Here is a 13,157-nt window from a genome sequence, read left to right as displayed (position 1 = left end):
TGTTTCTGGGGATACATGCGCCTTGGTAGATATGAAAGGTTCGCCGAGGTGGAAACACTATATACAATTAAAACTGCATAATTAGCTTAAAGAGACCTAACCTTCCCCCGACTGGTGGGGACTATGTTACCTTTTCCCCCAGATTCATACTTTCGTTGGTGAGCCGTACGGGGACTGGGGAGGCACCGACGGTCCACGTGGAAGGTGAGACCTGCCTGCGTCCGGAACAATACGTCCAGCTCCCCGCAGCGGGGGGACAGGCGAATGGATTAAGAAGCCAGACACCTAGCTTCCGGACCGAGTGACCCCTGCTAGCCACTGGACGCAAGCGATCACGCCAGTATGGGAAAAACCATGCTAAAACGCACTGTCTACGTGCCCCTCGAGAGACCCGGAATGTCGATTAGGATCAAAGAACTGGGCTGCGGATGGGCCAACCCGGACTGGGGCTCGGACGCTGTGAGACACTCTACAGGGTGGCGCTTCCTGCATGAGCTGCGAAGGGGACACTGGTTCCCCACACCTTCTGAAATGGGACTAAAAACAGAAACGGACTCAGAGGGACACTTGGTTATTGAGGGGGTATATGATGCACACACGGGTGTGTGGGCTTATACATGTAACATTACGGGACCAGGACGGGGTTGTGGATATTCGGTCCATATTTAAATTTAACGGCGGAATGGGCCGATTTCCCTCCCTTTGTGTGGGAACCCGGCCTTGAGGGTCAGTACTGTCAGGATTACTGTACCCCTGTAATAGATAGACTCGGATGTAGGGAGATTAGATATTGTAACCTTAGTACTTGTCTACCCAATGCCCCCAATTGGTTGACCTCCCCTCGTACGGACTAGTTAGGATAGGGAAACCTAAAACCCGACTACACGACGTCACGATGGTATCCTCAGATAAGCAAGGGAAGGATCCAGGTGGACTTAGCTATCCAGGCTGCCCACCTGGGTGGGAGTCTCGGGGACACAACATTGGTGGGATATATTCGTTCCAGGGTCAGCAGGCAACCGATTAACAGACGGGTGGGAGATAATTAGAATAGGGATGACTGTCGGTACGGGCATAATGCTGGTGTGGCCACGGTTATGTGCTGTCTGCAAATGAAAATGGATAAAACTCAGACTGTCCTTCAACAGGCCCCACTAGCAGCCCTTAGCATTTGGGAAGGGGAGAAGCTAGTGACTGTTACTCACAGCAGGGTGGTTTAGAACACTTTCCATGATCCTGAGGGCTAGCCACCCAAAGGATCCGGTACCGTGTCCTCAACAATGACCAAGGCAGGAGCGCTTCCATGAGGACAGGCAACGATATCCACAAGGTATCGTTTCGAATACAAAGGGTACACGGACACCAACAAATGACTGTTGGTGTCTTTCTTGGGTATGACCAAGAGCCATCAGGGGGGATTGTTGCAGGGCAATATCGGGGATGGTGTCTTTTATATTCTAATTTATATGCCCATTCATATTTTATTTAATTTCAGTATAATACACGTCGGGCTACATAGAGCAAGCCCAGAGAGCCAGGCCTCACCAGAGGGAAGGAAAGGGTTAATGCAGACAGCCAGAGGCCTGCTCTGCCAACGGATAATGATCAACTTCTGATGTGCAGGAAATCACTCAAATTATCACGACAATGGGAGAACCGGCATTAAGACTGCCAGGCTCCATATAGACCAGGGAGGGTATAGCCTTCTGTAAAACATGATCGCCAGCAGAGGTGGGGAACGATTAACACATAACTGCAAATCAGTTGGGCAAATACAATGCTTTGACATTATAATCGGGTAAACGGAACTGTCCAAGAACTGATTAACGAGTTGTACTTAACAATGCAGTCTGCATAGCGCGATAAGAAGAACCATTTTATATCCAACTTGAGGAATTAATATGCGAATGTAAACCTTTGTGGCTCGAAACAGCGTATTAACCTGTACCAATCTACCAGGGGCAGAGAAGGACCCGCAGGAAACCTGAGATTTCAGGTCGGAGTCTAACTCTCCCTCATGTATGTGGAATAAAACGTTTCGTGAAGTTCGACATGGTCTCTAAGACTCGACTCGTTTTATTTCCCTCCTACAGTGATGTCTGTCACAAAACCACTCTTATTGTCTTCTGTGTCCCGTGTAAGGTCAATCGTTGCATCGTCACGGTTTGACATTATTCTACTTTATTTGACTTTGCAATAAACCAAGTTGGTGAATATTTAATTGTGATTGTGTGGTGAAGCACCGTTGCAGCAAAGCATTGTTTCTGGAAGATTTTGGAGTTGTCGGGTTTTCTCTCTTCTCTCCTGGATTTATTATCTCCCGGAGGAAAGTGGTTCCTCATTAATCAGCACCTTGCCACGCAGCGGCCCTCTCTCGATTGGTGAGTCTTCGAATCGGTTAGAGATTGTCATATTGAATCCCATCTTGTCTGCACTTTCCCCCAGGGGTTCCTGGATCATGACAGAATGAAGCATGTATATAGCACCTTTCACAACCTTGGGATGTTCCTTGGTGCTTTGAAGTCAATGGATGGAATTCCAGTGAATTCCATCAAGAATTGTTGGTGCTATCTGTCTTGTATTTATTTACTGACAAGGCTATTTATCTGGTATGTTCTGGTGTCTCTTTCAGGTGTTTGGGGGTCCAATGTGTGAGTTCCTTACTGTGTCACAATGCAGCGTTTGAAGTATCTACCCGCCAGATCAAAATGGACTGTAATAAAGCAGCAGGCACTGAGTGGCACTCAGCGTCCTTTCATTGGTAGGTGATGAATCACTGACAATGTGCACCATCCAGCAATGATAGCGTTCCTTTACTGCCTCAGAACAAATTGGACTTGACGTGTGATTGAGCGGAACTCTGCCAGGTTAATGCTACCTCTCTGCTGCACTGACTAAAATGTTCAACCAATGTCTTCTCAAGGACTTGGGTAACATTGTCTGGCTTCATCCCCATCATTGAGAGCTCAGATACTCATCTCCACCTCCATCATCTTCAAGTTCAACTCTCCCAACACCCACTTTCCTGACCTGCCCCCCACGCCAGCCGTAGTTTATTCAAACCTTCATAATCCAAATCCTGTCATCCACTAACCTCACCCTGCATCACTAATCCCTCCCCGCTGCCCATCCCTGTTAACCCCCAGCGACTTCCCAACTCTCTGTGCGTTGAGTACAGCAAAGCTTTACCAGGCTGATTCCTGGGATGGCAGGTCTGCCAAATGAGGAGAGACTAAGTGAGGGTTATATTCATTGGAGTTCAGAAGAGTGAGAGGGGACCTCATAGAAACTTGTACAATTCCAACAGGGTTAGACAGGGTAGATTCAGAAAGAATGGGGGCGATTCTGCCATCACGACCCGCAGCTTTCCTGGTTGGTTGGGGTGGGAGACGAGTGTCACCGGCCTTGTACCGGGATTTGCATTTGCGCCGGGAATGCATGCGCATCTCCCAGAGCCGGCGAACAGTCGGAGTCCAGACCTCGCTGGAAACCGGCAGGAAGGCAGGAACGTCATTTGAATCTTTTTTTAAATACGTTTAGCAGGTCATTATCGGGAACTTTCAGGTCCCAATCGAATCTCCCAGGAATCTCCGCCAGGGGTACTTCATTCTGGCAGAGTTCAGATGAGTTCCCCACATTCGGGGAACTGGCGGGAGACCCGGCCGGAATGAAGGGGGGGCAATCAGGGCCCCCCAGGGAGTGGGGGGGGGGGGCTGCCCCCTGGACATGGGCACCCTGGCAGTGCCAGCCTGTTCCCCCTGGCACTGCCCAAGAGGCAAAGTGCCCATGCCCAGGGGGCACCTTGGCATTGGGCATCGGGCAGTGCAACAATTGGAGTGGGCTAGAAGGAGGGTGATCTGCCGGGGAGGGATGGGGGGATGGGGTGGTCTGCCGGGAGGGGGGGTGTGGCCTGCCGGGGGGGGGGGTGGGGGATGATCTGCCAGGGGTGTGGGGGGTGGTCTCCGGAGGGGAGAGCTGGTCTGCCGGGGTGGGGGGGGGGGGGGGGGGGGGGTGCTGACCCCGGGGTGGTGTCAGTGAGGCGGGGGGGGGGGGGGGGGGGGGGGATCGCCACGGCAGTAAATTTAGAACTGAGATGAGGAGTAACTACTTCTCGCAGAGGGTAGTGAATTTGTGAAACTCGCTGCCCCATAGCCCGGTGGAGTCTGAATCGTTGAATGGTTTCAAGAAGGAAATAGATATATTTTTTATAAAAAAGGGATAAGGGGATATGGGGAACAGGTGGGGAGGTGGATTTGAGACCAGGGAGAGATCAGCCGTGATCTGATTGAATGGCGGAGCAGGCTCGAAGGGCTGAATTTGCCAACTTCTGCTTCTAATTCCTATGTTCAACAGCTCCTCCAGTGAAGCGTGAGGTATTCAGTGCAGGCTGAAGAGGCAGCAGCAAAGGAAACACAGACAGACTGGTGGCAAAGAAATTTTAAATTTATTTGTGGGACATGGGGCCACTGGCTAGCCAGCATTTATTGCCCATCCCAAGCTGCCCTTGTTCAGAGAACAGTTAAGGATCAACCACATTGCTGTGGCTCTGGAGTCACATGTAGGCCAGACCAGGGAAGGACAGCAGATTTCTTACCCTAAAGGACATTAGTGAACCAGATGGGTTTTTCCAACAATCGACACTGGTTTCATGATTCTTAATGATCAGTAGATTCTTAATTCCAGATTTTTTAATTGAATTCAAATTCTATCATCTGCCATGGTGGGATTCGAACCAGGGCCCCCAGAACATTAGCTGAGCCTCTGGATTAATAGTGATAATACCACTAGGCCACTGCTCCCCTTAGTGGATTATCATGGAGCTGGATGGAACGTTCATGGAACTCCCTGCTATCTATCACAACTATCATTAAAAAAACCTTACTGGCAAGGTTTCCATTATCGCTTTCAAAGTCATTCTCCAACTTCCTCTTTTCCATATCCAGGTGATGGAAAGTGAAAGGTTCCCTTTTGTTTATTGTTGTTATCCAGGTGCCGGTACAAGGACATCCGCCGGGATTCAGAGTCTCCACGGCTCAAAGCGCCTGGTCGTTGCAATGAAGTGAGTGTGAGATTCCTATCCTCCCCCCATTCACCCACCATACGTTAGCTGGCAGTGGTATTGGGAAAGGTTCTGAAAGTGTCTCGGTTTGAGACAGCGGGATGGGATAGATTTTAGTCGCAGCCGATGGAAGTCAGTTCCAGTTTTAAAGGGATTGCATTTAAAGCTGCATTGGGACAGAATCAATGGTGCGTTCCATGGCTTTTCTCTTGTCGTCACTCCCATTCACCCTAAGGCTCAATGCTGAACTCCCAGAAGTTAAATTCTGCTGTGAGCGAGGCAATTTGGTGTGAGATATGATTTCTCCTGCATGTTCTGTGTAATTAAATCTCAAGCCTGTTTATAAATAACTCACTTACAATTTTACTATGGCTGTGGAAAGAAAGATTTGCATTTCTATAGCACCTTTCATGACCTTGGGAATTCCCAAAGCGCTTTCAGCCAATAAAGCACAACTGAAGTGTAATGCAGTGGTTATGGCCAAACAACTGCCCTGATCCTGAGAATTTAATTTTACAAGTTGGAGTCTCAGTCCTAAAGAATATCATTAGTGTTGGAGATTTACCTATTTCTTTCCATTGCTTATATCCCTCTTAATCCCATCTATTTATTCCTGTCTTCGTTGAAAAGACATGGTGCGGGATTCTCCAATCTCGTCCATATCCGCCCTGCTGCCAGCAAGAATGGAGAATTAGGCACTCAGCCAAAACTCCAATCAATGCAGCGGAACCGGAGAATCCCAGCCAGGGGGTAAGGTCAGAGATTTTCGACGATGATGTTCCTTGTCTGTTCTCACATGCCACAGATTCTCTGTAGAGTGCATCATGCTAGATTAGATACCTTATTACAAATCAAAGGCCCTCAAACTCCAGCTTTCAACAAACAAAATTCCTTCACCACTGACTGTAACTTAAAGGCAAATCAGTTTAGCTGATTTGATTGTGATGAATATTAGCCAGGCCACTGGGGGAAATCACCCCCCCCCCCCCCACAACTCTTAAAAATACTTCTTAAACATCCACCTGAGAAGGCCATTCAGCCCTTCAAACTTTTGATTTGATTTGATTTATTATTGTCACATGTATTAACATACAGTGAAAAGTATTGTTTCTTGAGGACTATACAGACAAAGCATACCGTTCATAGAGAAGGAAATGAGAGAGTGAGTGCAGAATGTAGTGTTACAGTCATAACTAGGGTGTAGAGAAAGATCAACTTAATGCAAGGTAAGACCATTCAAAAGTCTGACAGCAGCAGGGAAGAAGCTGTTCTTGAGTCAGTTGGTACGTGACCTCAGACTTTTATATCTTTTTCCCGACGGAAGAAGGTGGAAGAGAGATTGTCCGGGGTGCGTGGGGTCCTTAATTATGCTGGCTGCTTTGCCGAGGCAGCGGGAAGTGTAGACAGAGCCAGTGGATGGGAGGCTGGTTTGCGTGATGGATTGGGCTACATTCACGACCTTTTGTAGCTCCTTGCTCTGCCATTCAAATAGATCATGACTGGTCCTTCATTTGACATCTCATCTGATGGATGACACCTCTGACAGTGTAGAACTCCCTCAGTGCTGCATGTTGCAATAAACTCTTTGAGTGGAACTTGAACCTTCTGATTCAGAGGTGAGAGTGTTACCCTCTGAAACGTGGCAGGCAGTTAGGATACATCACGCAAAACTCCCGCTCTGGCATGTCTGCCAGTGTTTAGTGCGGCCACTTGCTAATAACTTCATCGTACTTCCCTCAACACCTGTTTGCGGATTTGTGACGAACAGCAATTTCTCAATAACACCATTTGTTGAAGGAAAACAAAAAAAATCATCTTCTAATTTATTTTTTCTTTCAGAAGTCTGCCTCACTTTGGGAAGCCTGGATTCTTACAGTGTCCTCAGTGCCTGGCCCACCACTGGACGTCACTGAACACCAGCCCTGGTCAAGGTGGGTGAATGCAGGGGGCAAGGGTTGTCCTCTAATACAGATGGCATGGACAGAGTGACACTAATACCAACAAACACACATAACAGATATACACACACACACATTCTCTCTCTCTCTCTCTCTCTCGGTCATGGGCTATGTACATTTGAGGACTTGGTGATAAATTGTAACTTTTACGATTGCTGGAATTCCTCATGCTGAGGTAATTATAAAAGACACTTGAAATCCTTCAATTTGTATTTACAACGCGCCTTTTAACTTAATTTTTAAAAACCCTCTGGCGATTCACAAGAGCATAGTTCGACAGAAATTAACATTGAGACAGGTGTCAAAGGGTTTAAGGTGCAACTTAAAGAAAGAGGGAGCAGTGCAGAGGTTTAAGGAGGGAATTACAGAACTTCAGGCCGAGGCAGCTGAAGGCACAAGAATGATCCCTGGAATGAAGAGCTTGTCGTATGAAGAACGGTTGAGGACTCTGGGTCTGTACTCATTGGAGTTTAGAAGGATGAGGGGGGATCTTATTGAAACTTACAGGATACTGCGAGGGCCTGGATAGAATGGACATGGAGAGGATGTTTCCACTAGTAGGAAAACTAGAACCAGAGGGCACAACCTCAGGCTAAAAGGACGATCCTTTAAAACAGAGATGAGGAGGAATTTCTTCAGCCAGAGAGTGGAACTCCTTGACGCAGAAGGCTGTGGAGGCCAGGTCATTGAATGTCTTTAAGACAGAGATAGGTTCTTGATTAATAAGGGGGTTGGGGTTATGGGGAAAGGCAGGAGAATAGAATCATAGAATCATAGAATCCCTACAGTGCAGAAGGAGGCCATTCGGCCCATCGAGTCTGCACCGACCACAATCCCACCCAGGCCCTACCCCCACATATTTTACCCGCTAATCCCTCTAACCTACACATCCCAGGACTCTAAGGGGCAATTTTTTAAACCTGGCCAATCAACCTAACCCGCACATCTTTGGACTGTGGGAGGAAACCGGAGCACCCGGAGGAAACCCACGCAGACACGAGGAGAATGTGCAAACTCCACACAGACAGTGACCCGAGCCGGGAATCGAACCCGGGACCCTGGAGCTGTGAAGCAGCAGTGCTAACCACTGTGCTACCGTGCCGCCCATGGATGAGAAATAGGGATGAGAAAATTATCAGCCATGATTGAATGGAGGAGCAGACTCGATGGGCCGAGTGGCCTAATTCTGCTCCATTGTCTTATGGTCTTATGGCATTGCTGTCACTGGTGGTAACAAAAGAACAAGATGTAGGTGCTGGAGTTGGCCATTTGGCCCTTCAAACCTACTCCACCATTCAATGCAATCATGGCCAATCTTCTCCTGCAACACTACACTATCCCATATACCGTGGTTCCATTTGTACTAAAACTCCCATCATTCTCAGTCTTGAATATACTCAATGAGCACTTATAGTGCTCAGGTAGCGAATTCAACTCCGAGTGAAACAATATCAACTCTGTTTCAGCCTTAAATAACCAATCCCTTATTCTGGAACTGTGATCCCACGTTCCATGTATTTGATTAAATTTATTAAACTGCTAATGCCTTTGTAACCAATCTCTTCACTTTAAGGGTTGTAAAGCCTCACTGAAAATGCATGTGTGCAAACGGGGCCTCCAGACTTCCCGGAACCATGCTCACAAAAACCCCTGCATGAAACTCCATCTCAACACATATATACAAATATAAAAAGTCATTTATCATTCCTAAAACCTCCGCGCAAAAAATGAAAAGACATCTTTAAAAGACATTTTGTTTTCCATTGCAATCTCCTCTTGTCACTGTCTCTATCTTATACAGATTTTACTCAGCAATATTTACATTCCTGTTCTTAAATATTTGCATTTGATAAAGCAAGTGCTGTCATATTGTGTCTTCCTGCTGTGTGAATGATATTCCAATTTTATGGTTATAGCATTAACCTCCTCATCTGAAGATTTGATTTGATTTGATTTATTATTGTCACATGTATTAACATTCAGTGAAAAGTATTGTTTCTTGCGCACTATACAGACAAAGCATACCGTTCATAGAATGGAAAGGAGAGAGTGCAGAATGTAGTGTTACAGTCATAGCTACGGTGTAGAGAAAGATCAACTTAATGCGAGGTAGATCCATTCAAAAGTCTGACAGCAGCAGGGAAGAAACTGTTCTTGAGTCGGATGGTACGTGAGCTCAGACTTTTGCATCTTTTTCCTGACGGGAGAAGGTGGAAGAGAGAATGTCCGGGATACATGGGGTCCTTAATTATGCTGGCTGCTTTGCCGAGGCAACAGGAAGTATAGACAGAGTCAATGGATGGGAGGCTGGTTTGCATGATGGATTGGGCTACATTCACGATCTTTTGTAGGGCAGAGCAGGAGCCATACCAAGCTGTGATACAACCAGAAAGAATGTTTTCTATGGTGCATCTGTAAAGGTTGGTGAGAGTCGTAGCTGACATGCCAAATTTCCTTAGCCTCCTGAGAAAGTAGAGGCATTGGTGGGCTTTCTTAACTATAGTGTCGGCATGGGGGGACCAGGACAGGTTGTTGGTGATCTGCACACCAAAAAACTTGAAGCCCTCGACAATTTCTACTTCATCCCCGTTGATGTAGACAGGGGCATGTTCTTTGCTAAAATGGTTAAAGAATTATGGTCCACATAATTAACAGTCTGTGCAGAGTTGTTGGATATGTAGACTTCAAAATATTGTCGACTCAACACCAAACTCCAAGTCTCTTTGGGCTGCACGGTGGCACAGTGGTTAGCACTGCTGTCTCAGGAACCCGGGTTCAATTCCGGCTTAGGTTCACTGTCTCTGTGGAGTCTGCGCGTTTTCCCCTTGTCTGCATGGGTTTCCTCCGGGTGCTCCGGTTTCCTCCCACAGTCCAAAGATGTACAGGTTCAGAGGATTGGCCATGCTAAATTGACCCTAATGTCAGGGGGATTAGCAGGGTAAATGTGTGAGGTTATGGGAATAGGGCCTGGGTGGGATTGTGATAGGTGCAGAATTGATAGGCCAAATGGCCTCCTTCTGCACTGTAGACATTCTATGACCCACCTGGTTTTGGTACCATTACAATAGGTGTGCTCCAGTTACTAAGACTTGGTTCAATAATGACATTTTCCATTCTGAACTGGATCTCTTTCCTCACTTGGACTAACCTCTCTGGATTGTGTCTGTAAGGATGTTGTTTTATGGGTACACATGCCCCCAACTTAACCTCTTGTATGGCCAAAAACCTTGTCCCTGGCCTGATATTGCCTGGGATGGAGCATTTGGGCTATAAGGAGAGACTGGATAGGCTTGGATTGTTTTCTCTAGTCATGATGTGGAGATGCCGGCGTTGGACTGGGGTAAGCACAGTAAGAAGTCTCACAACACCAGGTTAAAGTCCAACAGGTTTATTTGGTAGCAAATACCATTGTTTTCTCTAGAGCAGAGAAGGCTGAGGGCGGGCAATATGATTGAGGGGTATGGACAGGGAGCTGCTGTTCCCCTTGGCGGAGGGGTCAATCACAAGGGGACATAGTTTTAGGTTAAGGGGCAAGGGATTCAGAGGGGATTTGAGAAAGAAAATCACTGAGAGTGTTGGGAATCTGAATTGCACTGCCTGGGAAGGTAGTGGAGGTTGGAAACCTTTAAAAAGCATTTGGATAAGGGGCGGCACGGTAGCACAGTGGTTAGCACTGCTGCTTCACAGCTCCAGGGACCTGGGTTCGATTCCCAGCTTGGGTCACTGTCTGTGTGGAGTTTGCACATTCTCCTCGTGTCTGCGTGGGTTTCCTCCGGGTGCTCCGGTTTCCTCCCACAGTTCAAAGATGTGCAGGTTAGGTTGATTGGCCAGGTTAAAAATTGCCCCTTAGAGTCCTGAGATGTATAAGTTAGAGGGATTAGCGGGTAAAATATGTGGGGGTAAGGCCTGGGTGGGATTGTGGTCGGTGCAGACTTGATGGGCCGAATGGCCTCCTTCTGCACTGTAGGGTTTCTATTCTATTCTATTCTAATTGAAGTATCATAACATTCAAGGGCTGAATAATGGGATTAGTGTGACTTTCGTGGTAGTTATTGTCAGTGCAGACTCAATGGGCCAAAGGACCTTTTCTGCACTGCACAACTCTATTCATGATGTGGAGATGCCGGCGTTGGACACGGGTAAACACAGGAAGAAGTTTAACAACACCAGGTTAAAGTCCAACAGGTTTATTTGGTAGCAAAAGCCACAAGCCTTCGGAGCCATAAGCTCCTCCTTCAGGTGAGAATAGTAACTTCTCACCTGAAGAAGGAGCTTAAGGCTCCGAAAGCTTGTGGCTTTTGCTACCAAATAAACCTGTTGGACTTTAACCTGGTGCTGTTAAACTTCTTACTCTGACAACTTTATTCACACAGATCGATTTTATGAGTTTGCAATAACTTTCAGAAGTCAATTCGATAGCTTTCTGGGAGATATCCATATTTTTAACCACCTCCGTATTATCCAATCTGATTACTGGAGGGTACTTGTTGTAATTTTCCATTTCTGCTTCATTCTCGAATCGCATTGATGTTTTTAATCTCACTCCCTACTTCTTTCACCACTGTAAACACACTCCTCCCCTGACTGCATTCCCTGTCATAATATCACTTTAAAATTTTAACATGACACATGGGGCGGCACAGTGTTTGCCTCACAGCGCCAGGGACCCGGGTTCAATTCCCGGCTTGGGTCACTGTCTGTGTGGAGTTTGCACGTTCTCCTCGTGTCTGCGTGGGTTTCCTCTCTCAGTCCAAAGATGTGCAGGTTAGGTTGATAGGCCGTGCTAAATTGCTCCTTAGGATTAGGGGGATGTCCGGGGGATTCCCAGGGTAAATATGTGGGGTTACGGGGATCGGGCCTGGGTGGGATTGTGGTTGGTGCAGACTCGATGGGCCGAATGGCCTCCTTCTGTACTGTAGGGATTCTATGACTTACAGATTTTTCCTCCTGTCTATAATTCATAGCATTGAGTTTCTTTTTGATTTGCTAGATTCAGTAAGTCTCATTTTTAACGAGACGAGTAACAACTTATTTCCAGCAGCAAGCATTTTGAGCTTTTATCTGTCGTAACTTTCATTGTATGTTGAGTAATTTTCAAATGCTCTTCAGCCAACTCGCACGCTTTGGTTAATCTTTTCCCGGACAGTTGACAGAGAGGTCAGAAGTGCATTCATACAATCCCTACAGTGCAGAAGGAGGCTATTCGGCCCATCGAGTCTGCACCGACCACAATCCCACCCAGGCCCTATCCCCGTAACCCCACGTATTTACCCTGCTAATCCCCCCGACACTAAGGGACAATTTACCATGGCCAATAACCCGCACATCTTTGGCATAAAAACAGAAAACGCGGGAAAATCTCAGCAGGTCTGACAGCATCTGTGGGGAGAGAATCGAGCCAATGTTTCGAGTCTGGATGACCCTTCGTCAGAGCTGAGAGCAAAGAGAATCAGCAGGGATTTATGCTATGAGGGTGGGTGTTTGTGGGGGGTGGTGGAATGGGACCAAGGGAATGTAAATGAGGTTACTGAGAAGGTGCCAAGTATCCATTAAGTGATCAGAATGCGTGGATGGCAGAACAGAGGTACAGGTGGTATAGGGGGTTATGGCAGTTGCCCTGATGGGGGCTGGGGCAGGGGGGGGGGGGCAAGAAGGAGAGCTGGAATGGAGAAGTGGAAAGATGAAAAATGAATTTAACCTCATTAAAAATGCATGTCTGCAAATCAGTCCCGCCGTCTGCGCGAATGCACAGAGTTCAATGCGTCATGTTTAAAGGGAGCCCCGGTCAGACGAAATATATATAACAACCCCCCCCCCCCCCCCCACCCCCCCCAACAGCCATCGCCGGCATCCCCAGTCCCTCCATCACTCCAGGCCACCACCACATACAAATGAATCCCTTCCCCCATGAGGCTCCCAATTTGGCATTACCAACCTGTGCCAGGGGGCAGTGCCAGGCCATGACCTTCTCCTCTGGGGGTTACACTCACCATTACACCACCGGAGAGACCCCCACGACAGGTTCATGTCTAGGTGAACCTGTTGTAAACTGCACCGACGTCACGTCATGTTGGCGATATTGTGTCAGTACACAGCGGGGCCCGATATGCGGTGAGGTTATTGATATTAACCTTTATGTA

At 47.4% G+C, this 13,157-nt stretch overlaps 1 protein-coding gene across 4 annotated transcripts in view; it reads left to right on the top strand.

Annotated features, from left to right (window-relative positions):
• nlrx1 (NLR family member X1) overlaps window positions 1-13,157 on the top strand; it is a 60,363-nt gene that overhangs the window by 35,378 nt on the left and 11,828 nt on the right. For 3 of the 4 annotated variants that reach the window (XM_078199055.1, XM_078199052.1, XM_078199053.1), the window contains exons 2-4: window positions 2,633-2,761; window positions 4,990-5,059; window positions 6,899-6,990. In XM_078199055.1, coding sequence (XP_078055181.1) covers window positions 2,674-2,761; window positions 4,990-5,059; window positions 6,899-6,990 — 250 coding nt within the window. In that variant the 5' untranslated portion in view covers window positions 2,633-2,673. Of the gene's footprint in view, window positions 1-2,324; window positions 2,382-2,632; window positions 2,762-4,989; window positions 5,060-6,898; window positions 6,991-13,157 lie in introns of those variants that run through there. The other variant, XM_078199054.1, reaches the window with a different exon arrangement.

Source organism: Mustelus asterias, chromosome 27 (assembly GCF_964213995.1).
Source record: "Mustelus asterias chromosome 27, sMusAst1.hap1.1, whole genome shotgun sequence".
Taxonomy (NCBI): domain Eukaryota; kingdom Metazoa; phylum Chordata; class Chondrichthyes; order Carcharhiniformes; family Triakidae; genus Mustelus; species Mustelus asterias.
Note: the sequence above shows the minus strand (reverse complement) of the source record. Positions and strands in the feature narration are given on the sequence as shown.